This window comes from Pungitius pungitius, chromosome 17 (genome assembly GCF_949316345.1).
Source record: "Pungitius pungitius chromosome 17, fPunPun2.1, whole genome shotgun sequence".
NCBI lineage: Eukaryota > Metazoa > Chordata > Actinopteri > Perciformes > Gasterosteidae > Pungitius > Pungitius pungitius.
Genome location: NC_084916.1, coordinates 2871813 through 2895561, shown reverse-complemented (window position 1 = coordinate 2895561; position 23749 = coordinate 2871813). Strand labels below are relative to the sequence as shown.

At 41.9% G+C, this 23749-nt stretch overlaps 4 protein-coding genes across 8 annotated transcripts; 1 reads left to right on the top strand and 3 right to left on the bottom strand.

The window, feature by feature from the left end:
- Positions 1-3921: 3921 nt before the first annotated feature.
- Positions 3922-13209, bottom strand: si:ch1073-513e17.1 (sialin). Of its 5 annotated transcripts, none has more exons than XM_037473979.2 (13): positions 13096-13198; positions 11758-11868; positions 11249-11334; positions 10912-11070; positions 9904-10121; positions 9268-9501; positions 8688-8862; positions 8103-8221; positions 7826-7987; positions 6983-7115; positions 6009-6156; positions 5771-5861; positions 3922-5114 (listed from the first exon to the last, which is right to left on the bottom strand). In XM_037473979.2, exons 4-13 carry the CDS (start codon positions 10994-10996, stop codon positions 4947-4949), a joined length of 1533 nt encoding a protein of 510 aa, XP_037329876.1. In that variant the 5' UTR covers positions 10997-11070; positions 11249-11334; positions 11758-11868; positions 13096-13198; the 3' UTR covers positions 3922-4946. The 5 variants fall into 5 exon arrangements, with proteins under 5 accessions (XP_037329876.1, XP_037329872.1, XP_037329873.1 ...); XM_037473975.2 differs by lacking the exon at positions 13096-13198 and adding an exon at positions 13010-13060; XM_037473976.2 differs by lacking the exon at positions 11758-11868 and having other exon boundaries at positions 13084-13209.
- Positions 13210-13302: 93 nt separating this feature from the next.
- Positions 13303-14969, top strand: LOC119219091 (c-Myc-binding protein-like). The gene is made up of 5 exons (XM_037473984.2): positions 13303-13580; positions 13811-13883; positions 14028-14076; positions 14569-14698; positions 14788-14969. The coding sequence occupies exons 1-5, from the start codon at positions 13566-13568 to the stop codon at positions 14830-14832; spliced, it is 312 nt and encodes a 103-aa protein (XP_037329881.2). The 5' UTR covers positions 13303-13565; the 3' UTR covers positions 14833-14969.
- Positions 14970-15092: 123 nt separating this feature from the next.
- Positions 15093-17791, bottom strand: LOC119219086 (gap junction alpha-9 protein-like). Its single transcript, XM_062558704.1, has one exon. It carries the CDS (start codon positions 17280-17282, stop codon positions 15780-15782), a length of 1503 nt encoding a protein of 500 aa, XP_062414688.1. The 5' UTR covers positions 17283-17791; the 3' UTR covers positions 15093-15779.
- A 1323-nt stretch (positions 17792-19114) lies between these two features.
- On the bottom strand, positions 19115-23631 carry LOC119219448 (serine/arginine-rich splicing factor 10-like). The gene is made up of 6 exons (XM_037474671.2): positions 23470-23631; positions 22176-22280; positions 21107-21210; positions 20713-20875; positions 20588-20638; positions 19115-20345 (listed from the first exon to the last, which is right to left on the bottom strand). Exons 1-6 carry the CDS (start codon positions 23604-23606, stop codon positions 20147-20149), a joined length of 759 nt encoding a protein of 252 aa, XP_037330568.2. The 5' UTR covers positions 23607-23631; the 3' UTR covers positions 19115-20146.
- Positions 23632-23749: the final 118 nt, after the last annotated feature.

Here is a 23749-nt window from a genome sequence, read left to right as displayed (position 1 = left end):
TACCCTTATTAAGGCTACATTGCAGTGATTTTCATTGAGTTGTTCTCCTTTAAACCAGTTGTCAGCTTTAAAGTAGCAAAGGGAGAGGTGTACACATTCACAATAATGACAATTATAAACTGTAGAAAAAAAGGCCTGTTTTGTCACTTGGATGCTACTCGGGTGGGGTCAGAAGGTCCAATTCTGCCACTTCCTCCATCACTGGCTGGCTTGTTTCCCGGTAGAGTGGCAGCTGGCATCCTCCGACACACACACACACACACTCGCTCGGCATTCACTCCAGTTCAGGTAACAGCAACTCCAACTTTCCGGCTGCTGCTTTCACTCAGCGTCCAGCAGGCTGAGAGGCTGAGTGAAAGCAGCAGTGTGAGTTAAAGGGAGAGTTAAATGAACAGAAGAAGTTGGGTATCCTCTGAGATGTCAAGTAATCAAAAAGCACAGAATGGGCTAAGATGATTTTTAAAAAAAATCCCTTTTAGATGCCCGACACAAACATTCTGCTATGTTTCAGCTCACATTATATAAATTATCTGACCACACCTACCAATCTCATAATAAAGCACAACAAAATGAGCCACTGCCATCCTTAACCAGAGGCTGAAACAAATGTGGTCTGAGCCCGTTTAGGCATCATATGAAGTAACAAGAAATGTAGACAGGCCTTTTTCTTAGAAAGCATATATCCAGCGCTGGAGTTATATATTTCTCAAAAAACAAACATTTTAGCCTCTTTGTGGCACTGAAGGACAAGTCAGGGAATCTCCAAAGTTTTCCCCTGGAGACCATTAGTGTGACTCCAAACATGGTTATTGAGATATTTAGGCCTCGACTGGCCATACATTGCTGTACCTGGAGCTACACTGCTAGCATGTCAAAAATCACAGCGCTCGGCTGATGATGTCTGTAATAATCTGATAACTGAACGCTGCAGAGTATAACAGCAGGGTAGATATGCGCGTGTGTATGTGTGTGTGTGTGTGTGTGAGCGGAAGAGGGAGAGAGGGAAAATGTGATTCAACGGGCTGAACGGCAGCACATCAGTGATGAGTCATCGGGTGTGAAGGGTGGTTATAGCAACTTGAGATGTGAACATTAAGCATGACTGAGAAAAGAAATCTGCTATTTGTTAGTACAGATGGATGGGTGGGACGCATAGACAGATACCAGGTCGACATTTCTTTTATTAGAAAACCCTGCATGGCAATACATCAGACTCTATTCCAACCACTAAATATGTTCAAATTGTCTCCCATTTAGCCTCAACAGCACGGAGGACCGCCACTGAAGTTGAAGCGATAGGCCCTGGCTCCCGGTTCATCCCAAACCGTGTTGGATGGGGTTTGTCTACATCGAAGTGGGGGAAGAGCCTTTCGTCATGGTCCTAGTTTCTGCACAGTGGCATCGTCATATTCAAGCAGGGAAGGAAGAAACGAACTGCAGCAGCAGTTGCAAGATGTTTTACAGGAGAACACAAAACAATGAACCCTTGTTTAAGTTGCTCAGAAACGCTAAAGGTGGAGAATCACTACTATAAGTAAGACGTAATATTAAACATTTTTGCTATTTTTGTGTGAAAAGGCAGACTCTTTACCTCTTTCGAATCTAATCTGTGAAACTACTCAGGTGAACATGGGACATGAGTTCATTTTAATAGGTCATACATTAAAGTAGCTTGAAAGCACCAATCTAAGGCACAGTGCATAAAGGTAACATACATGTGCCCAGTGTTGATAGACAGGCAGACATCTTTTATAGTAATATACGATAATATAAAAGCCATATACTATCAATATACACATTATGCATTCCAGTTTAATCCACATTTGGTCGTGGGCAGCAGCATCAGCTGGCACCTCAGAATCCTGAGAAAACGTGACTTGGTGTCCGTGTGGGTGCAGAAAATAAAAAGTCTGTGTAGGAATGAGTTTAAAGTAACTCAATTTTAAATATCAATGTCAGCCCACCCAATGCAAATACAATCTTAGCCAGGGCGAGACAGTTAATGCAAATAGAGTGTATTTGCAACACACAGACGCTTTCCAATCTCCTGCCGCCCCCATCTTCACACTTGCTATCAAAGTATTCTTCTGGTGCGCAGGCTATCGTCTGCATTTATTTCACACCCTGAGTGTTGAGGAGACTCGTTTATCACATGCATAACACAGCCGGGGGTAGGTACGACTAGACTTCTGGCTTTTACTTAAAGGGGCTGCAGCTGATTTCATTCAGCCCCCCCCCCCTGATGCTCACCTCAAGTCAAAAGAGGGCCATCTGAGTAAAGCCATTAGCATTCCATGGTTCTATAACCAGGTTTCTGTTGATCTCTAAATCCTGTTAAAGTATTGTAGATACTGGGCTTCACCAATAAACCTGATTTTACTTTTGTCAATGATGAAGTGTATATTTTTCCTTTCTACTTGAGTATGTTATGAAACTTGAAGCCTTTTAACAGTATGTTAAAAGCTGTGGGACTTCTACCTAACGTTTTTTAGCCACAATTTTTGTTCAAGGTATGTGATGAACAGTATAAATTCAGTGTAAAATAAAAGTTAACAAATATACATTTTACAAAACAGAAAATGGGATGAAAATATCCCTAAAGGCGCACTGGAGGTATTGGTCATCATCAGTTTTGCACTGGAGGTATAGTTTTGCAGGACATGATCCTCATCCCACCAGTTCTGGTTCAGCAATAAAACAGAGAAGTATCCTGCCAGGTTTTATCTCCAGTTTTGCTTTATTTACTGCTTAATTTGAGGTTTTATAGATATAGTGAAACTAATGAATAAACAAATCGATAGTACTAATAGGTAACCCAGGGAAGAAAAAAGTCTAAAAGGGGGAAACGTAAACTTATATAATAATGGACATGGTTTACCGTCAAGTTCCACATTTATGGTGCTAAGAAATACCTGAGATTACGTGAGACTACGTGATATAACCAAAGGATATATTAGACACAGCGTTAATTAGAGTAACAATCAACGGTGGGAAAATAACTCTAAGGAGAAATCCTGGTGAATGATGATGAATACCGTACAATGAACAAGGAGGGCGCTGCACAAAAACCGGGTTTCGTCATAAAAGCATCCGGGTCATTCATCAGAAAGTCTGACGCAAACTCTTCTAACGCGACACAAAGAGCGACGCCCACGGTCCCTTAAAGAGACAGTACACCCATTAGCCAATGAGACCCATGGGCTGTTTCAGCTTTAGTGTACGTGGTAAAGCTTTTTGATTATGTAAAAGTACCTACAACACCATTGTGTGTAACTAAATGTAAATATAAAAAGGAGTGAAATGATTATTTTTTCAATTCAATGTCCGATGTTTGGGTCTTTAAGACATTGAAAGTAGTCGCAGTCACAAAATTCAGTTCAAACCTCAGAGTGATTTTAGGACGTATAGTCAAATGATGAAAATAAATTAAGAGTAAAAATAGCTACTACTCACATTTAAGAAGTTGTGACCATGAAATATTCTTGACATTTTTGTCATGCAAAAATATGGTAGATATTTACTGAAATACTCTACTTAAGTACAATGCTGACTTGATGAGTCTTTTGTGTTATACGTCAACTGCATACCTGACTTTTCATTGAATTACATTTAATTTGAAACTTGGAGTTACTTTGAAAAACTATATGGAGCAAATCAAATACAGATCATTTTTATAAGAGAGAGACCATTTTGGCTGCATCTCCTTCTCATATTTGTTCATTTTTAGTGATGATAGGACACAGGGAGAATTATATCGCCTCAACATGATTGGTTTAGTCAGAACGGGAACATCTATGATTTGAATATCATTTCAATACACAGAGACTCCACTCAGATCCTTTAGTTGTGTTCCGTGATTCTTCAGACAATAGACACACCGTTTACATACTTGCTACAATCTCACATTTGCAAAGCACAGCGTAGGAAAACACATTGTATTTAAAAACATTGTATCTTTACAACCACAATACAGCGTAAAGAAGGCAAAAAATAGTTGAGTCCTATTTAAAAAAAGAAGAACAATTATTGGGGTTGGAGAAACCTTTAAGGTATTAAAAACACTGCAATTCCGCAGTATCTCAAAAAGTAAATCATCACAAAACATGACATTCTTTGCAAAAGGTGCTTTGGTTTTCTCAACGTGCCTAAAGAAACCTAGATTTATAAAGATAAAAAATGCAATCACTTTAATTATTTAGCATAAAAACAGGCACTGTTATGACATATATGACTCTTGTTATATTTTTCTGTGATGAAAGTGCCTCTCTGTGTCCTCGTGGACAGTCTAGAAGGGTTCAGGAAATTCAGGACACAGCTGTAATCAAAGCAGCTAAAGGTAAAGAGGTTAATACCGCTTTAACACTCCTGTGCATTGGTCCTTAAAACAGACGCATCTCGCTCACAGTGCAAGAAAATGTTTAAAAAAGAAATTTGTTTTGATCCAACCGAAGGTGCTGTATGGTCCATGTATTGTTTTGTACAACTTTACAATATTTATCTAACACAAAGAGTTGAACCTTAGTTTTCTCTCCTGTAAGCCTCTACAACAATAGACTAGTAAAAAAAATCCTGATTGTTAAATACCCAGTAGTGTTTTTTTTCCTAATTTAAAAATATAAGTACATTTCGCAATACATGTATAAAACTGCTCTATAATCCGTCATCTCTTTTATTATTCTAAAATTCTGCTCAAATGCGTACCTGAGGATAAACCTTCCAAAGCATTACTGATAAATAAACTAAGAATCAAATTATTCCTGATCATGCTATTCTTGGTTGATAATACCGTTTCTACACCTCTCACACTCTTCCATAATATTTGATATGTGTTTTAGGATTTATACATTTTAAAGAGGTAGTATTCTCGTTTTCAAGGTTCATATATTTCTATTAAAGCTGTACCACATCGGACACTGTCGGATGTCTTTGTCTGGATATTCACGTTTTCACGTGGAGTTGGAATGGCTTCTGTCTTTCTCGGCTTCCGCTACGTCGTCCTTGACGACGGCCCACGGCTGGATCGTCCCACTGCTGAATATTGTGAAGATGATAGCACCGACGACGTTGATCCCGGCAGCCACCCAGAACACCTTTCTCCAGCCTGCCATGGTGCGCTGAGGACCGGAGGAGAAGAGGTAGCAGTGTGTTACTGTGCCGTCACCTACCGCTGTCTGTCTCGCTGAAACTCTCTGATCGAGAAATCAAAGAGCCACGAGACCAAGGCTTTTAGAGACAAAGCTTGTTTTGAGCTGCTTTTATAAATGGTTGTTGGTTTATGTTAAATTGTTACTTATACATTTATGTAAAAGCAGAATTTTACTACTATAGTTGGTTGAGGTGAATCAAATATTGGGACTATTTATATTACGGATAGTAATAAATGATTAGTTTGATAATAGATTAATAGTATTTCCTCTATAAATGGATTGAAATTTCAGAAAATATTTTTAAATCACACCATAATTATTTTATATGTTTAAACAACCTGCCAACAAGCCTGATAAGAATGTGCCTGAATATGCCCAGGACTTTATTTTGGTATCCTTTGATTAGTGTAATTAAATGCCCTCCACCTCATAACAAAGTCAACTTTAAATTAGACAGTCTGTTGATTGTATGAATGTTGTTTCATGGGTTTCAATTTAATATAGAAGAAAACTAACCTTTTCATCAAAAACATCCCTTCAAAACCTCAAACATCTATTGTAACCCAATCAACCGCCGTTACAAAGTCAAATCTTATTTTCGTGAGCACTTTTATGAGACTTACGTCCTCCGTAAAGTATCCTGTAGCGATGGGTGCAACAACTCCAGGAATGGTCCCGAATGTGTTGGTGATTCCTAGAAGGAGTCCTGCATACCTGCAGGGAAGAGAGAGAGAAAAACGTGTTATTTCGGTATTTCTTGCAACGGTTCACACATTTAAGTCTTGATTATATCATATTGATTAACATAATAAGAATTTTTGCAACAATTCTCATTTAAAAAAATCAAAGGGTAACACTTGCCGTGGAGCGATATCTATTTGGTTCATGTAGACTCCGGCAGCAGTCATCCCTCCTATGGTTGCAGAGAGTGTGAGGAAGGTGACGGTGAGGATGTGGCTGCAGCCGGCGTAACTCACGGCCACGAGGAAAGCTGCCCCGGACAACAGACCTGCAGACACCAGTCAGTCAACTCATATCCCTCAGTACACCTTGACAAAACATCTCTGGTGTTACTGGTGCTCTTTGGGTCTTTCAATATTTAGCTGCGACAACAAATTAAACATAAACCACTCGGTGAGTGTGTTTCTGCATATTCATGTCATTGTCATTGTCAATACTGTATCTACACCACAGGAGGGCAGCATTACTCCATCCAAAGACAAGGAAGCTCCACACCGCTGAGCAGGAGGAGGACACTTGCACTTGTTTGTTTTTAAGGATGTTTTGAAAATTTGAGAGAATTTGTGGAGGACAGGGGAACATGTAATTCCCTCTTGTGGATCTACTAAAGTGTCATGTTATTGCAGATTGTTGGTGGAAGTCACTACTGATGTCACAGCAGGAAAGTGAAGCTAATGCTGGAGAGTCACCTGCATTCTCTAATATCCAACTGTCCAATGTGCAACTCCTCTGCTCCTTCAGAAGATAATGACCGTACTGCTCTCTTGATGTATTCCCTCAATAATTTGATTTCATTATTGCTCAAAATATTTCAGTGTTACAGATGACATATGTTGCATAATTAATAAAATTTGTATCAAATATTATAAGCTTCTATACTTCACTATGAGCCATATGTAGATTCCAAACAACAATATTTTTCTAAAAAAAAACATAAAAACGTGTGGCTCAAAAAAAAAGTATTATAACTGGCAGTATACAAGCACACGACAGAACATGTAACCACGCTTTGTTTCACATGAGAAATGCCATGTCAACATCAGATGACAAGTGTTCATATATACAGCGGATCTCAGTGGGAGAGGTTCTCGTACCTATGAGTGTGAAGAGCTTGCGTACAACGGTGATGCTAAAGACTTTCCTCTCGATGAGGCTGTCCGCCGCGACACCCGACAGCGTCGAGAAAAACAAGGCCCCAAGATACGGCACAGCGGAGAGGAACCCATTCTGGAGGGAGACAGGGAGACGGGATCAGAGCGGAAATCAGGAGCGCTGAATGTTACCTTTGAAAAAGAGCTTGTATTTCCAGGTACGCAAGCCGGTGCAAATGGACAAACATGACTAAACTATTGCACAACATTTTTGTTATCATTGTCTCCGCCAGGAGGATCATGCGATCACATGTGCGTGTGTCCGTGAGTGAGTGTGCACCTCTGTATCCGACCACTGCTAATCTTTCCTTATCACTGAATGCTCGATGGCTCCTTGTGACTTACACTTTCACAACACATCTTTTATCAGCTGTTTTACTGTTTGGACAGAATGCTTTGCGTGCCGACATCTTGGTGAGTTTCATTTTGGATTTGGCGAGATGGTATGATACGTCTTTTACTCCTGTCCTCTGGTTCAGTTGCCTTGTGATTTAATGCACTATTTGTTAGTTTGGATCAAAGCGTCGGCTAAAAGATAAATGTAAAATTACAACTTTGAGGCGATTGCTTGTGTTGGCTCTGCTTGTTTTTGTGTTTAAATGAAGTGTGTTTTGTGAGGCCTTAAAGCCCATCGGTATATAGACGAGGAAGAGTAAAAAAGCCAGTTGTTGGTTGTATTCATTTAGTCACACAGTACAGCAGTAATAGTTGCAGACACAACTGGAGGAGATGGGAGAGTGCCTCTCTCGTTTGTTATTATTTTTGCCAGAAAAGGACACAACTCACGGATTTGATGTCAAAGTGCATGATGTCGTTCATGTACGTGGGCAGGGAGGTGAGCATGGTGTAGTAGGACCAGTTTGAGCACATCTGGGTGATGATGATGGACCACAGAGGGACTGACAGCAGCATGGGCAGCACAGGCACCGACCAGCCATGACCTGTTCCCTGAAGATCAATCACAAAATCTTAAGAAAACATTCATACTACTTTTTCCCAAGAAAAAGTAGGTTGAGATGGAAAACCTGAGTTGCATATCGCAGATAAATAAAAAAAATTTCACCTGTGATCCAATGGCGTTGATGATGTAATCTTGCTCCTCTTTACTGATTCGCCGGTTGGTGCGAGGGTCATCTGATGCAAAAGCAAACCAAAACACCGACCACAGACAACCAGTACCACCTGAGAGAGAGAGAGAGAGAGAGAGAGAGAGAGAGAGAGAGAGAGAATTTTTACTGAAAGATAAAGCTTTACTAGTTCGATTCAAACACCACTACATAAAGTGGTTAGACACCTCTACCAGCTTCAACATTAGAGAGTCTTCGATGTCCCTGTCATAATAATAATGAAAATAAATACATAAAAATAATATGTATGACTTATAACAGCATTTCTACACTGTGGTATTACTACTTTTATATCAAGTAGGAGATTTGAGAAATTTCTGTATGTTCCTTTTGATAAAGCAGCAACAACCTTTAATCTCATCTCGTTTTTGGCATACCAATCATACATATTAGATTAGACTGTTGAGTTGTAACACTGCAAACCTGGACTTGGCTCGCATTGGGATCTGTGCAGCCGGACTACATGTGGAGCTGGACTGGCAGACTGTGGAATGTGACGTGTTTGACTTTTGCTTCCTCACCACAGAGGTAAAAGACAGCGGGCCAGCCCAGTGTTTGGCAGATGTAGCCGCTAAGCGGCAGAGCCACAAAGGCCCCAAAGCTGGCCCCAGATCCTGACAGCGTCATCAGGCGAGAGCGCTCCAGAGGGGGGGCCCATCGAGCCCACAGGGACATCATGGCGGGGAACGTGACACCCTGGAGAAACGTACAGTGAGACAGGGAGGCCGGCAGCAGCACGGTTGTTTTGGTGGATGTGTCGCATTCCGTGGTTTCAAATGTTCCCTCTGCAGTAATAATTCTGGGACGTAAAACACATGTGAAAAGTTCAATGGACCACTATTTTGATAATTGATTAAGACTAAATGATCATTCAAATAATCATTTACAATAACCAGCAGATTCATCTTTACTATAAACATCTGTGAACAAGTACTAATATAGATAGATAGTCGCCTCATTCATAAATTTAGCAGCAAATAACTGTCCATTTTTCTTATTATTATTGCTGTGAAATTTGTTGGCCACTGAGACAGAAACTCACAATATTGCCAGTCCTATTTCCTCGCAGCCTCCTGTCCACCCAGCTCAAAACCCTCTTACCTCCCCAAAGCCCTCCAACGCTCGCAGAGCGAACAGCCAGTATGCACCCATGCTGGCGGCCAGGGGGGTTAACACCGTGAGTGCAGCGGTGCCCAGGACGCCCAAACCCATGAAGACACTCCCCCCGTAGTGACCGGACAGGTAGCCAGCCGGGATCTGTGTGCACAGGTAGCCGAAGAAGAAGGCCCCCTGCAGCCAGCCCTGAGTCTCAGAGTCCCAAGGGTACTGGGGGATCTGGGACAAGAGGACAGAAGTGTTTTTAGTAAAAAGGCATTCAGACAACGTTGACAGGCTGCCGACAATCTGACAATGACAATGCATCTTTACGAGAGTGTAAAGCGGATAGAGTCAAGCTCTACTTTAATATTTGTATAAATGTAGTTATAAATCGGAGATCAGGCAAGACTAAATGACAGGGTTAACCCCCCCTAACCCTGACCCTCTGAATCTGGATTTCCCATCTTTGGTGTGTCTCATCTCGCTTTAATGCTTTACAGTCCCATATTAAGAGTAATTCTCACATGACCGACTTTATTTAACACTCTGACTGACATGTTATCCTGAAGTGCTTGGTAACTTGTAACAAGTTAACTTAAGAATCAGTTAACTGATAAAAATGTATAAACTCTTTGTTACCCCCGCAGGTTGTGGGAAGAAGTCACTGGTGTTTTCCGACCCAGCTGGCATTGGACAGGCACTGATTACCGAGGTGTTCTGGGCCGGTTCGGTTTCAGTGGTATTCACCATGGCTACCATGGCAACACTGAGGTTCACACGTAGACCGTAGACCACGGAGAACCCAAGGAACATCAGGACAGCCAGGTTGAGGCGAGCCGAGCAGCACTGGGGATGGACTGTGCACAAAGAATACACGGGTTGTGTATGTAGTCTGGAAAGGGTTGCTGTGACAACCACTTCAAATATAACAGGTAGAGTTAAGAATAAAGGATCTACTTTAGAAACATATTGAATCATCTCAAAAAACTATTTTTTGAACAAATAAATTAAAATTATTTTTAAAAATGATTATCCAATGCAATTTACGGTCAACTCAGGCTCACTTAACGACGACATATCTTCTTTATTTCAGGGGCATCATCTGCTTTACTGCCGTCATTTGATGGTCAGCTCCCTCGCTAAGACCTTACATAACCAGCAAGGTAACGACTAACCAAAGGTGCTGATGTGAACATGACTACAGAACATATAAACAGCATATTGTTGTGCAGCAGCCATTATTGCAAACACTACATTGTCTGTGTTGCAAACAGAAGCAGAGCTTGCTTCAGTGAACTACACTGCTACATTAACGTTTAGATATGACACAGAGCTACATAAAAAGTGGAGAAAGCGAGGTGACACAATCAGAGAAATGCATGTTCTACATGTTCTGAAAATGTTTTGAAAAGACCAATTGGCTGGGTTTTTGAACTTCACAAATTATTTGCATCAGAACTGCATAAACTAGTAGATTGAGAGAAAATGAATCTGCAGCTATTTTGAGTTGTTTTTTTTACATATTCAAACATTTCTTTCTTACATATTTAAATGGTAAAGACAAACACTATTAGAAAGAACTTGAAACTTGAGTTTGCACACCCCAAATCTTTATCAAAGTTTTCTCACTGAAAAGATAACACATACCTGCATCGTTCTCGATGAGGGGTTCGCTGTCCTCGCTCTCATCCAAAGGGGCCGAGTTGATGGAGTAGCCATTTGGTGACGGCATGGCACTCGGATATTAGGTCAAATTATGTCCCTAAGCCATGGTTGTCCCAGAGTCCGGCTGGAAGCGCACAGGAACTGATCAGAAGACACGGAAAAACACGAACATTGACGACCAAGGAGGATGATAGATCAAAACATGACAGAGGCAAGTATGTACAGGAAGTCAACACGACACATTAGCAGATTGTGATAGGAAGCTTAATTACACTCTAACACACAGTCAGGGAAAGTTTCAATGAACCTGCAAACTCACTGAGCCTGAGAATGGAGCCACTGCAGAGCCAGGTAGAGCGGTGATGATGAAGCTCAGCGGGAGTTTGTCTCTTTACTGTACTGTAACTGAACCAGAAATAAAAAAGGTCACACAATTACAACTGAAGACTCGTTGTGCTGGTCTTTTTCAATCCTCAAAGTACATACTGTGTTTGATACATGTCTGTCTACAACTATTGGTTAAAACATGAACATTATGCAAGTTTGCAATCTTCATGTCCAACAATTGTTGGACATTTTATTGAAATAAAGGATAAATCAATGGAAATAATCCTGCGTTTCCCATTGTCTGGTATTATATTATATGGAGTGGATTAGTCACTAGTGGTAATTGTTTTTAGGACACAACTGCTGAGTCAATGTTTAGAGTTTCACTTCACTCAGACTAGCTGCTGTCTAGCTTAGCTGGGCAGAAAAGCGACAACTCATGATGCTGCTGGCAGCAAAAATCCTTTTGTAAAAAAAGCTTTAGGACAAGGAACAATATACTTGTCTGTAAGGTTCCAATGTATTCAGGGGTTGGGCTCTGTTTAAAGAGGTGGAGGATGTGTGCCAGCCAAGGTTACATGCATCTTTGATTAGCACTACAGTTCGCTTGTCCTGTCAATACAAATTATTTTTCAGATCCATACATTTATTTATTTGAAAATGTCACAGGTCACAGGTTATTTTTCCTCCTACCAAGTTAATACATTTTCTGCAAAGTATTTACTTCTTAAGTATGTTATCAAATTTGACAGGTTCAATTTTCAAATCTTGAGAACCCCATTATTTCATTGATATTTTTCTTCATGTTTCCCCTCTATGTGTGTTTAATTTCAATTGATTTGAGTATTGTTCTGGACATAATAGGTAATGTAACATATTCTGTGTATTTTAAGTACTTTGCTAAAGAAATATTTAAGATTGAAAAAAGTTAAGGTTCTTATCATGACACGCAGCACATATTTTGACTCATGTTTATAAATGTCTTTATTGATTCCTTACTAGTCTTTGCAGATAAGATAACCAACACATTATTTACGCTACGTTGCAGGTTTGTCTGTCTGCCTTTTGCCATCACCATGTGACTCTTATGTCTGAGTATTCCATGAATTCCTCTAAAAAAAAGCTCAATTCATTCATTTTTTTTAAACAATTCAGGCATCATATTCAAAAATGTATTTTCTCTACCGCCTTGTCTGGGATAAAAAGGTTGATTACTGTGGAAACCTTTACATTTTTCAAAAGCCTTTCTTAGTTGTTATTGTGACAACACTGACATCCAAATAAATAAGGGTGTAAAACTTTCTATAATCATTACATTATATCATGGCCAATGATATATTGTAACGTTATACCAACTGGTACATGATTTCGTCCTTTAAAGTAGAGCATCAAATAAATGTAACGTACCATAATGTTATTAGATTTTTAAAGCTAATAGCATAATGAATTCCAATGACATGACACAGAGAGAGAGCAGGTTTGGTAATTACGCCTTACTGAACACAACAACATGGTCGAATGAGGAAATTCAAATGCACAACTTAACGTTACATATAAACGTAACCTTGTAACGTTACATCTCCTCGGCATTAACGTTAGACCACACATTTAACCTGCAGCTAACTTTATAACGTTGCGTTATATAACTTAGCCTGTTCGTAAACTAGCTATTTAGTGACGTTAACTGGTGTACTAACGTTATGTTTAACGAGATTTTTTAACGGATAATCTGGCAAATAACGTTACATCTTACCTTGTAAATTCGTTTTGAACCAAAGACAGTAAAAAAGGCAAGAAGTTAAAACATGTAACCTAGCATTTAAATACCTTTATACTGACCGGTGAGACGAGCATTGTTGTTTCTAACAGTCATGTGAGCAAAGCTTCGGGAAACATAGATCTTTAAGAGAGCGGACTGGCTACGCCGGGTTTGGAACATCAAGTCGAGAAAGCTCAAATGGGTTATAGATCGACGCTACGGATGTGACGTCTGAGCAGATGACAAACGCCTGGTCCGCCTTCCTCAAGCTCCAGCGGTTAGGTTGTTCTGAAATAAATATAAAACTATTTCACATTTTTTCAAGGCTGTCAAGTCATAACACTTCCTTTAAGTATGTTGTGTGACAAATGAAAGCAATCCCTCAATAATTGAATTTCCGGAAACTCTTTTAACATGTTGTTATGGCAACGATTCCACCTCCTTGAAGCAAACATACGATCCAGCTGAAGTTATTAACGTTAGCTCCCCAACCACAAGTCAGCAATTTCCATGTACCGGTAAAATAAACGTTACAGCTGTCGTCGCAACCATGTCGCATTATAGAGTGAGTATTTGGCTAACCCGTATATACTTTCTTTAGCTGATATTTCTACTCGCTTAAGTATTATACTTGCTGGTGTAAAGTATGTATGCCAACTAACGTTAGCTAGCAGCATAGCAATGTAAAAGCAACGACACATTTCGACAGACGTGTTGTTATCCAACCAGGAAATGATTTCTCTTTTTGCTAACTTTTATGTAGCGTTACGTCCGAATATTGGTCTTATGTTTCAGGTTGCAGAATCGAAACGAGAAGAATTTAGAAGATATCTCGAAAAATCTGGAGTCCTTGACACTATAACCAGCGGTATGTGCACGTGAAATCCTCAAACCTCACATTATCAGCACGTAACGCTTATTGTGCACCTAATACAAGATGTTTATCCCACACATGCGCCTACTTCTTTGACTTCTGGGCTACTTCATGACCATTCCGTTTCTCTTTTTGCAGTTTTAGTGCAACTTTATGAAGAGAATGACAAACCCGATAATGCACTGGAGTATCCTTTTCCCCACGTACAACATTATGGAACTTTAATGGGTGTATTATACACGTGTGTTGTTATGCATTGTAAGGATGACCCCCTGACCCACAGCAAAAAGGTAATGCGACGTTTTATTGAGACAAAAATATGGGGAAAAAACAAAACAATGATTAGTTCGGTCAAATTTGATGGCACATTGAATGAACCTGAAAACGTGAATGCCATGTTTATGCTTTGAGTTGAACTCGCAGAGGACACTTGTGGTCCCTGTTGTAATAGTACTACTTTGCCATTGCAGCCCCCTTTTACACCTGCACTAAAGCTGTAAATACAACGGCAGTTTGATTTGATGGCATGTGTTTAAGAAACAGTTTGTCAGTGTATAGATTTATCAAACAAGACCACGTAGGTACATGCTTGAAAGGCCTGCGATACTGCTGGAGAGGTAAACAGCTGCAATATTGGTTTTTAAATCTTTAAACAGACGTTGACCTTAGCCCCCGGCAGTTTTATAAAGGCTCAGCTCAATGGTGCTGGTCCAGATCCGGTTGACTCTGAGGCTCTTCGCACGGAGCTGGCGGACCTTCAACAGAAATACGACCGTCTCATGGGGGAGAACAAAGAGCTGAGAAGCAGGGTGAGATGCTGCTGAATTTACAGACCATTTTGTTTGATTGTGCTGCTGCCACCGTCACCTCTAACCTCTGCTGTTATATCATTTGGCAGCTGATGCAGTACGAACCATTGCCTGACGCAGGGCCGGCAAAGTAGAGAGGATGGGTTTTGTCATTTCTCTCTTGTGTAAAAACATATGAAGATATTGTTCAATTATAAGGGGTGTACAGTAAATACAACAGTGGCCAGGAAGGAACTTTTACTTTGTCATAAATAAAAATGTTTGTTCTGTATCACGCCTTCTCTTGATATCTTGAAATTAGCATTATTTCTGTTTTCAACTAAAGAATTCTGTCATCTGAAATGAATAGATAAACAATATTCATCTTTTTAGAATGGCCTTTAATTTCTTCAAAAACATTTGAATTGATATCATCTGCATTGCTGAGTAAGAAAGTTTATACAAAATCAGTCACAGAGGTCGCCGCTAATGTGCCCAAAATAAATTTAAGTCTGATAAATGACAGCACATTAAACAGCATTTTTTTATTCATATGACCATAACAACGCAAAGATATTTAGCACTTTTTTTTCCCATTGTGACAATCTCATCTTTGTAATTAATGTTCTTGAGAGAGAACTCTGGGGTTGGAATAATTCAGGCAGCATTACTGACTTAAAAGTATCAGGTTGTGTAACAGCACGTTGTGACCTGAAACAATATTATAGATTCGCTGTTTATTTTTCCATTCCCCTCTAATCATTCAGACAGAGCTGTCGGGCGTTCAGTCGAATCATTAAATGTCCATCTGAATCTCTGTAACAGACCAGTTAATCCACTAAAACTAAACAGTCCATTCTGCACTGCCCGGTCAAGTCTGAAAAGTGAATGTCAGATTGCAGATTTTTTTTTTTTAGTTAAAAAAGTTGCTCTTTGGAGTTGAAAACAATCTCCACCGCAACGACTAACAAAGGCCTTTTGTGCTGCTTTTTTAAAGTCTCTCAAAGAACTCCAAACGTGTGAAAAGTGCCCCCACAAAACCTGCACCCACACCTGTCTCACTGAGAGCTTCTGTTGCCATGTTGACAGGCGCGCAGTGTGTTCATATCTGCAGGTCGGTTGGGGCCCTTCTGCTGCCGTTGCTGCTCACCGCTGACACTCGGCGGTTCGGAGAGGATGGGACGGGGCTGCTGCTCTCGCGGCTGTGTCGAGACGCTGAGCTCAGCTCCCCTGCGGAGTCCGGGCTCTGAGACCTGCTCGGCCTCTTCGTGTCTGACTTGGACAGCAGCCTCGCCCGGGGTCCCGCGCAGCCGCTGCGCAGCTTGGCGCTGTTGTTCCCTTGGTAGGAGTCTCCGCTGTCCGAGCCGTTCCCTTCCACCAGCGTGGAGCAGTTCCACGGTGGACTGACCCTCCGCGACTTCCTCGCGACTCCTGACATGGCTGCGCACGCTGAGGCCACGGGGAGGGTCGGATACTCGGAGCCGGCGCACTCCATGCGCCCGAGAGGGGGCGAAGGCTGCTCCTCCGGCTCCTCCTCTTTGTCTGAAGGAGGCGAGCGCGTCTCGCTGCTCGTGTTGTTGGAGTTGCTGTTGTGCTCCGTGGGGCTCGGGACGCCCTCCTTGCCGTCCTTGTGGACGTCCGGCTTCGCCACAGGGTCCCCTTTTATCGGGACGAAGGCGGAGGAGGCGTTGAGGAGAGGGTAGGCGGGCCCGTTGCCCTGCTTCTCCAACAGCAACGTGTAGCCACACGGCGCCGTGGGGATCGTGGTCTTGCGGCCCGCGGACGTGCCCACGCACACCTGATGCACGACCGAGTTCTTCTTCGACTTGTCGACGTAGTACTCGTCGAGGTCGGCCTTCAGGTGCGGGTAGTAGTCCAGGATGCCCCTCTTGAGCTTCTTGAATCCCAGGTGCATGATCTCCAGGAGGCTGAGGAAGAGCGAGATGCAGGCGATCCCCTGCATGAACACCATGAACACCGTCTTCTCGGTGGGCCTGGAGACGAAGCAGTCGACCACGTTCGGGCACGGCTCCCGCTCACACTTGTAGAGCGGATTCAGCCGGTGTCCGTAGAGGAAGTACTGGCACACCATGAAGCTGACCTCCACCACTGAGCGCGTGACAATGTGGACCAGGTAGGTGCACAGCAGAGAGCCCCTCAGAGGAGCCTTGTTGAGCTTCCCCTGCTCCAGCAGCTTCATCTCCCTCTCGATCCTCCGCCGCACCTCCACCAGCTCCGCGTCCACCGCCTCCAGCTCCCGACGGAGGGCCACCTTCTTGCAGTGGCGCTCCTTCTCCAGAGCCCGCAGCTGGTAGATGGCGTGGCCCATGTACACCAGGGAGGGCGAGGACACGAAAATGACCTGGAGCACCCAGTAGCGGATGAGGGAGATGGGGAAGGCCTGGTCGTAGCACACGTTGCGGCAGCCCGGCTGGTCGGTGTTGCAGACGAAGTCGGACTGCTCGTCGTTCCACACGTCTTCCGCCGCGACGCCCAGCACCAGCATCCGGAATATGAACAGGATGGTGAGCCAGATCTTGCCGACCATGGTGGAGTGGATGTGCACCTCCTCCAAGATCCCCCCGAGAAAGTTCCAGTCTCCCATGATTTACATTGGCGGTGCTGTAGTGAGCGAGGCACAATAAATCAAAGTTATGATTGTTGGTGACGCCTGGTTAGAGAGCTTTAGGATGGAGACAATGGTATTGATATTGATTGCGGAGTTTTTAAAAATCTCTTCTTTTTTTTGAAAGTTAAAAGTTTTAATGGCTTTAATAAACCACTTACTGCACAGTGAGAATATTTTATTGGTGGCTTTAGGTATTTTCATTGGTTCCTATTTCACAGTGTTGGGTGAAGCACATGATACCATGAGCAGCTTTTTAATAAAACCCTGTAACATTGGTCACATTGGGCATAACCAATCATGTCAAAGAATCAAATATAAATCAATCATTATTATCCATAATGACATTCATGAGAAAGTCACTGAAAACGACAGCATGAGATTCCCTATATGAATCTGGTAGAATTAGCTCCATTTGGTAATGTAACAAGATGACAAAAAGGGTCAAATCTACATCTTAAAATAAGGCAACTTACCTTTCATCTTGTACATGAAATGTAACCAAATGCCTTTTGAGAAGTAACGTTGCTGATGCTGAACACAATCCTACAAGCACATCATTTATCTTCTTAGTCTTCTAAAACGGTCAAACTTTCAGCCTCGACTCTCCTCCGCCGGTGAAAACGGGACAATAACAAGTGATCCGTGCTGGCTCTGGTTGTTCACAGCTTCTAGTCCATGAAAGACGGAAACGATCAATACGGCTGCACTGCTCTGTTGCCATTTACCTTGCAGCGCAATGAGTGGACTGAATCATTAGGGGGGAGATGTGCTGCAATTTATACAGGTTTGCAGTTTGAACTCGAAAGGACCCTAAACTGGTTCCATGCTCTGCATCACACGGGACAGAACTGGTGCACTGGGTTTGATGGGAATTTTGGGGGGTGGATCATAATCCATGCCAGGAAGATGCTTCTGAAGTTGATCAATATCCTAAATGAAAGCTCAGCTTTTACATTGAAACATCAGTTAAAAGGCTCGATAGTAGGCCAGGCGCCGAAGCCTGAATGGTTCCTTCTAGAAGCAACTTTTGGGATTTTCTGCTGTGGGCCACTGAAACAAAGTTATATATAAACACAATGATTCTCATTTAAGGTCATTATATACCAAAGACCAACAAATGTAATATTATATTCCACCGACATTACTACTGTTATTAGAGATCCCAACTTCGGCATTTGTTGCAAAAGCTGCGAGTCAAAAATAGCAAATGATATTCTTCATATAAGAAATTTATTTTAGTTGACCATTCAAACAAAAAGCATTATGTCAGGTCACAGCATCTTTCATCTTTAGTTGAACCAAAGTATTACCTCCAAGCGTTCATCTTCCAGCAGCTCTGCCTCAACCTTTAGATTAAAGGGACCAGCTCTAGGAGCAGCGACACGTTATTACAATATGGAGGCTTTATTGAAATAAAACCCCACACAAGACACTGACACCTCTTAATCAGGTGAAAAACGTAGATGGGAGAGCAGTTGTAGGGCATCAGAGGCCACGGAAGGACGCGTGTTGCATCTAAGTAACGCACATTAAGCCTCCATGCTGCCATGGTAGATGTGTAATCAATGTTTTTTCCCCAATACAGCGATCGATGGGGCACGTCCAATTTCATCCATGGTTGCGTCGCTCCCGTGAATCTAATTTAAGTTGTTCCTCCCAGCTGCTGATCCATTAAAAGGAAATCAATGTTCCTGGACTGGTCTTTTTCCATGCAGGGTGATCTAATTTCCTCCATTCTCTCGCCTTAATTCCCTAAATAAAGTTATAGCTCTTGATCTTCAGTGGACAAGTAACATCTATGAGCAGAGTGAAGTCACAGATTCCTTTTATTCAATGATATCCATTTATTTCTCAAAAAAGCATTCTCTTTCTACCAAAGATAGAAGATCAGGAGAATAAAACATGCAGTGACGAGATTCATTCAGTAAAAACAAACACAGTTGTGCAAACACCAACGAGAGCTTTGTTGCTCCTCACAACTGAAATTAGGAGGAAGGGTTCCAGAAATAAAATACTTTTTGAAAAAAGAAAGAAAAAAAATCTGTTGTAATCAGACAGAAACCACAAAGAAAAAAAAGAAAAGATGAATGAACATTTTTAGCAGTTGGTGGCTGAAGTCACTTGTTGACAGCATCAACACGTTGGGACCACAGAGGGTCCCGGTGCGTTGTTACTGCCGACCTGCTTCCAACAGACCACATGCATTACAGCTTTTATGCCTTTCAGGCAGCCATCGCCTCATTTTCTTGTAGTGACGTCAGCACGACTGCATATCTTCAGTTAACGGGTAAAGCAATGCACCTTAATACTTTGTCAATTACGGTGTTCAATGTGACGTGAAGGGTTTTGGAATATTTGTTTTCATCTAACAAAGAAACCCTCCAGTGGCCTATAGAACGAAATGTAACCCCAAAATATGTCTGGACATTGGTCAGCGGTTGATTAAAAACCAATGGGATTAGACATAAAAACGCTGGTTTGGTTCGCTAACAGACTGGATTCATTTTACAATACTGAATGTTTTTTTTTTGCAAAAAAGGGTGCATAGGGTTTAGAAAAGAAAATTCTCAGTAACCGTATATAAAAAAACAATTACTACCACTGAACAGAGAAGCAGAGTTATTTTTCTAAAATTGGGAAATCTCAACAATACTATTTTATAAAACTAAGCAAAGGATCAGCATTGTTCTCAAAATGGAGCCGCAAAAACAAGCTTTCTAGAAATGCTGCAGTGGACGTTACATTCATGTCAAAACAAACACTTCTTGACAGATGCACCAGCTCTGGTTTATCTGACATGACAACGGATAGGAGGAGGCGGCGGCGGCGCGGGTACTTTTCTAGCGACCTCCCGACTTGTGCCCGGCCCAGGATCGGGAGCGAGAGCGTGATCTGGACGCGGAGCGGGACGGGGAGTGTGTCCGCCGCACTTCCTCCTCGGCGTAATGAGAAGTCGACGGCGGGTTGACGGCTTCCCGCGGAGACGCCGATTTGGATCGGGACCTTCCTCTGGACTCTCTCCGAGGCCTCGGCCTGTATCTGAAAGCACACCACGAGACCACTTCAAATTGGGTTTATACAGCAACATACGAAACAACAAGAGTGGGAGACTCAGCTGGCATAATAAAAAGAGGATTTCTAATGGGAGAGCACCATATTTAGGCTATGCTACAAAAGCTGACGTTTAACGTTGTGTTTTACTACGAGGATCCATCTCGTTTGCATCTTTTCAAATGGTCCTGCTGTCTGTCCAGGTCTACGCGGTCAAAGGGGACTTGTACCTGTCCTCCTCGCGGCTCCTGCTTCTTCCTCCATACACTCGTCCACGAGACCTGAAGGCAGATTCAAGTTTAAGCAACATTTATGCACACTGGTGAGCAGCGCGTCTGCAGGGGGTAGGACTCACTCGCGAGGACTCTCGGAGCGCCGGCGGTGGCGATCGTGAGAAGGGCTGCGTGATCTGTAGCGGTCGTAACTGCGGCTGCGCGAGCGTCTGCGTCTCCCGTCTCGGTCGTCGTGCCGGGAGGATCTGGCCGGGGAATGCTCCTTTGTCTTCATCTGATTTGGTGCTAGAAAAAGGGGGACGAGGGTTAGCGCCCTGAGCGGAAAGAAGACAAACACAGCTCCACACGGTGGGAATGACTAAACAAAAACACTTTTGGATCTTTTCCTCTTGCTAGCAGCTTGCTTGTTGATGTTCAGATCATTGTTCATTTAACTCACTTTGACTACCAACACCCTCCATTCCACCACCTATCGGACTAAACACTTAACATTTTTTTTAAAGCGTCAACACTTACTCTTTCGGTCACCCTGGGCAAACTGGATTTCAATCTGCCGGCCACAAACCCACTTCCTGTCCAGGCTGTGAAGAGCATCTTCTGCATCACGCACATCTTCAAATATGCTGAGCTGTTAAGGGTTTTTGTTTGCTCACATTTATGGTAAGGCCACACAAATTCAAAGAAATTCAAACACACAGTTTTCGCGCTTCACAGCCTCAAGAGATTCTGAAGAGAAAGGTTCAGTTGTTCACACAATTGTCATTTCACATTTATGATAAGGTTTGTGCATTCTTTAAACACTTTCTGTGATTTGTGTGGCCTGTAACATCAATTACATATTCTTGATATGGACAAGCAAATAAAACAGCCACAAACAAAATACACCTTTTCTGTAGCGATAAAAGATGAAGCAAGTTCTTCAAACCCATAAAAAAAATAAGAATAAATTGTCTGAGGTACTAGGATGACAAATATATGACCAGATCACAAAACATGTAATAGTTTAATCAAATAGCTTTGATTCAAATCAAATACGTCATTGATGTATGTCACAGGAAAAGCTGATTTTGGTATGTCAAATTTGCAGATTTGTCTTGTGAGGATACAAAATAATTCAGACGTGTTACCTTTGCCCATGCTTGACTTTGAACTTCATCTTGATCTTTACACTCTTTAATCGACTCCCACAGGGACTCTGGTTTCCTGCTTGCCTTTTCCTCTTAAACCTCTTTTCTTTTCCCAATTCTTTGCCGCCATATCGAAGCTTTGTCTCCGTTCCCTTTTCCTCTTCATGCTGTACTTTCTCTTTTCAACCTTTTCCCTCCCTCTGATCCTGAAGGTCTGTGTGACTTGTCTTTACTTCTACTCTACATGGGTCTTTGTTACTCTTTGTGGCCGGTTCCACAACGGGATGCTTTAACATTTTCTGAAGCAACAACAGAGAAATATGCGAGTTAGATATTCAATCAAATTAAGTGCAAGAAATACACATTATAAAAAGCACATCTCTGCTGAAAAGAAATTGAAAAGGGTTTTGTTAGCAGGAGTACACATTCACAGTAAAAGTATCATTGGGAAAGGATATTGAATGTATGCAAATCCTCTTGATCGACGTGTATAGAAGTCAAGTGGGATGTAGACATCCACTATCGGCCCATAGCGGCCAAACTCACGCCGCAAATCCTCAGGCCTGAACACCGTAAATACAAGTATGACTCGACTGACCATCACGGGCCACTCTACCTACATCATCAACCAGTAGCAGCAGCTGGGAGAGCAGCAATGAGAGGGCTAAAGGGACAGTTCACCACAAAACAGTCAGACTTACTGTCACCATTGCTTGGCTACGACTCATCTGTCCACACAACACCTGTGTTGTTGGATTCATTTTGGCTGTTATCAGTTATTTTTTGTATTCCAGAGATTGTAATTTGTTTGGCGATTATTCTGTAATGTTTTGGAATGAACTGGCTCTTTAAGATATGCAAACTATTTTGTTAAACATGCAATTCAATGTAAAACCTGAGAACTGGCAGCTTGTCATTTTGGAACCACAATGAAAAGAATCTGGATTAAGATAAGAACCATTTCTAAAACACTCAATACAATGTTCAAAAACTTGATGAAACTATATTTTACTGTTAAAGACATTTGACGTCAACGTCGCTTTTACAAGCATATTGTAGTAAAAACGTTTACACTATTATTGTGAGATCAAGTAACGTTGAGGAGAGTTGTTTTGAATGCTTTGTAATAAACTATTTTATGTCAGTGTTAATTATATATTTAAGCTATAGCTAGTCATTACGTCGCCATTAGATGCAACTACAACGTCATAACACGAAGCTTATCCGTTATAACGACTTGGCACGCAATAGATTAACTTTAGCTAATTTAAATGAATTTACTTGGTTTAATTGTAACCTGTCGTAGTATTTATTGTTTAAAAAAGTCCAACCATCTCTAATAATACGTATAATCCATTTTAACTGCACATTACGAAAACCCGAATCTAATAAATTATTGAATGAACGCAAACTAGCTAACGTTGGTAGCTTTAGCTTAGGTTCTAAACTGGCTAACGTTGCTAACGTTAGCGTAGGTTCTAAACATGAAACAGAAACTTAGTGCACACAGAAAAACATTACCGTAAAATTACATTTCAACGAAGTTGCATCGGTATTACAGACGGGATATATATTGTTACAATGAGCTCTGCAGCTAGGAAACATTTCAAACGCTCTGTAGCAAACGTAACTTGACGCATGTAGTAGGATGCTAAAGCTAGCCGATAAGCTAATTTAGCTACCGTTCGCCGAGGTTCATGTTCGATACCTTGCGTTAGTAAGGATCAGTGGTTCTCATGAGTGTGGACTCACCTGGACTCATCGGAGATGTTTCTGACGAACAAAGACGTGTTTGGGGGCCTCATGTATTTGGCCATAAAGTTACACTCACTCAGCAGAAGAAAAGCTTTTTGGGATTGGAGAAGCTGCAGGGAAAATATGTTGCGCATGCGCACTTAAAAAGCCCGCTGGTTCTTCCTCCCTGACAGAAACGGTGGAATAAATGCTCACAGCGCCTCTGTCGCTTGAGCTCATCATCTGTAGCTCTGGCAACGGCAGGGCTAAATGAATGCAAGTAAAATACCCGTATTAA

What these genes read in the sequence shown, in the direction of transcription:
- LOC119219086 (XM_062558704.1), bottom strand. Translation starts at nt 17,282, where the DNA reads ATGGGAGACTGGAACTTTCTCGGGGGGATCTTGGAGGAGGTGCACATC.
- LOC119219091 (XM_037473984.2), top strand. An exon ending in CCTTGACACTATAACCAGCG is followed by an intron (nt 13,884 to 14,027) that starts GTATGTGCACGT and finishes CTCTTTTTGCAG; the next exon opens with TTTTAGTGCAACTTTATGAA. An exon ending in ACAAAGAGCTGAGAAGCAGG is followed by an intron (nt 14,699 to 14,787) that starts GTGAGATGCTGC and finishes ATCATTTGGCAG; the next exon opens with CTGATGCAGTACGAACCATT.
- LOC119219448 (XM_037474671.2), bottom strand. Translation starts at nt 23,606, where the DNA reads ATGCGCAACATATTTTCCCTGCAGCTTCTCCAATCCCAAAAAGCTTTT. An exon ending in AACATCTCCGATGAGTCCAG is followed by an intron (nt 22,281 to 23,469) that starts GTGAGTCCACAC and finishes TACGGTGTTCAG; the next exon opens with GCCTGAGGATTTGCGGCGTG. An exon ending in AGGAGCCGCGAGGAGGACAG is followed by an intron (nt 20,346 to 20,587) that starts GTACAAGTCCCC and finishes GTGTGCTTTCAG; the next exon opens with ATACAGGCCGAGGCCTCGGA.
- si:ch1073-513e17.1 (XM_037473976.2), bottom strand. Translation starts at nt 10,996, where the DNA reads ATGCCGTCACCAAATGGCTACTCCATCAACTCGGCCCCTTTGGATGAG. An exon ending in CGTTGGAGGGCTTTGGGGAG is followed by an intron (nt 8,863 to 9,267) that starts GTAAGAGGGTTT and finishes ACGTTTCTCCAG; the next exon opens with GGTGTCACGTTCCCCGCCAT. An exon ending in CAGGATACTTTACGGAGGAC is followed by an intron (nt 5,115 to 5,770) that starts GTAAGTCTCATA and finishes TCCGGTCCTCAG; the next exon opens with CGCACCATGGCAGGCTGGAG.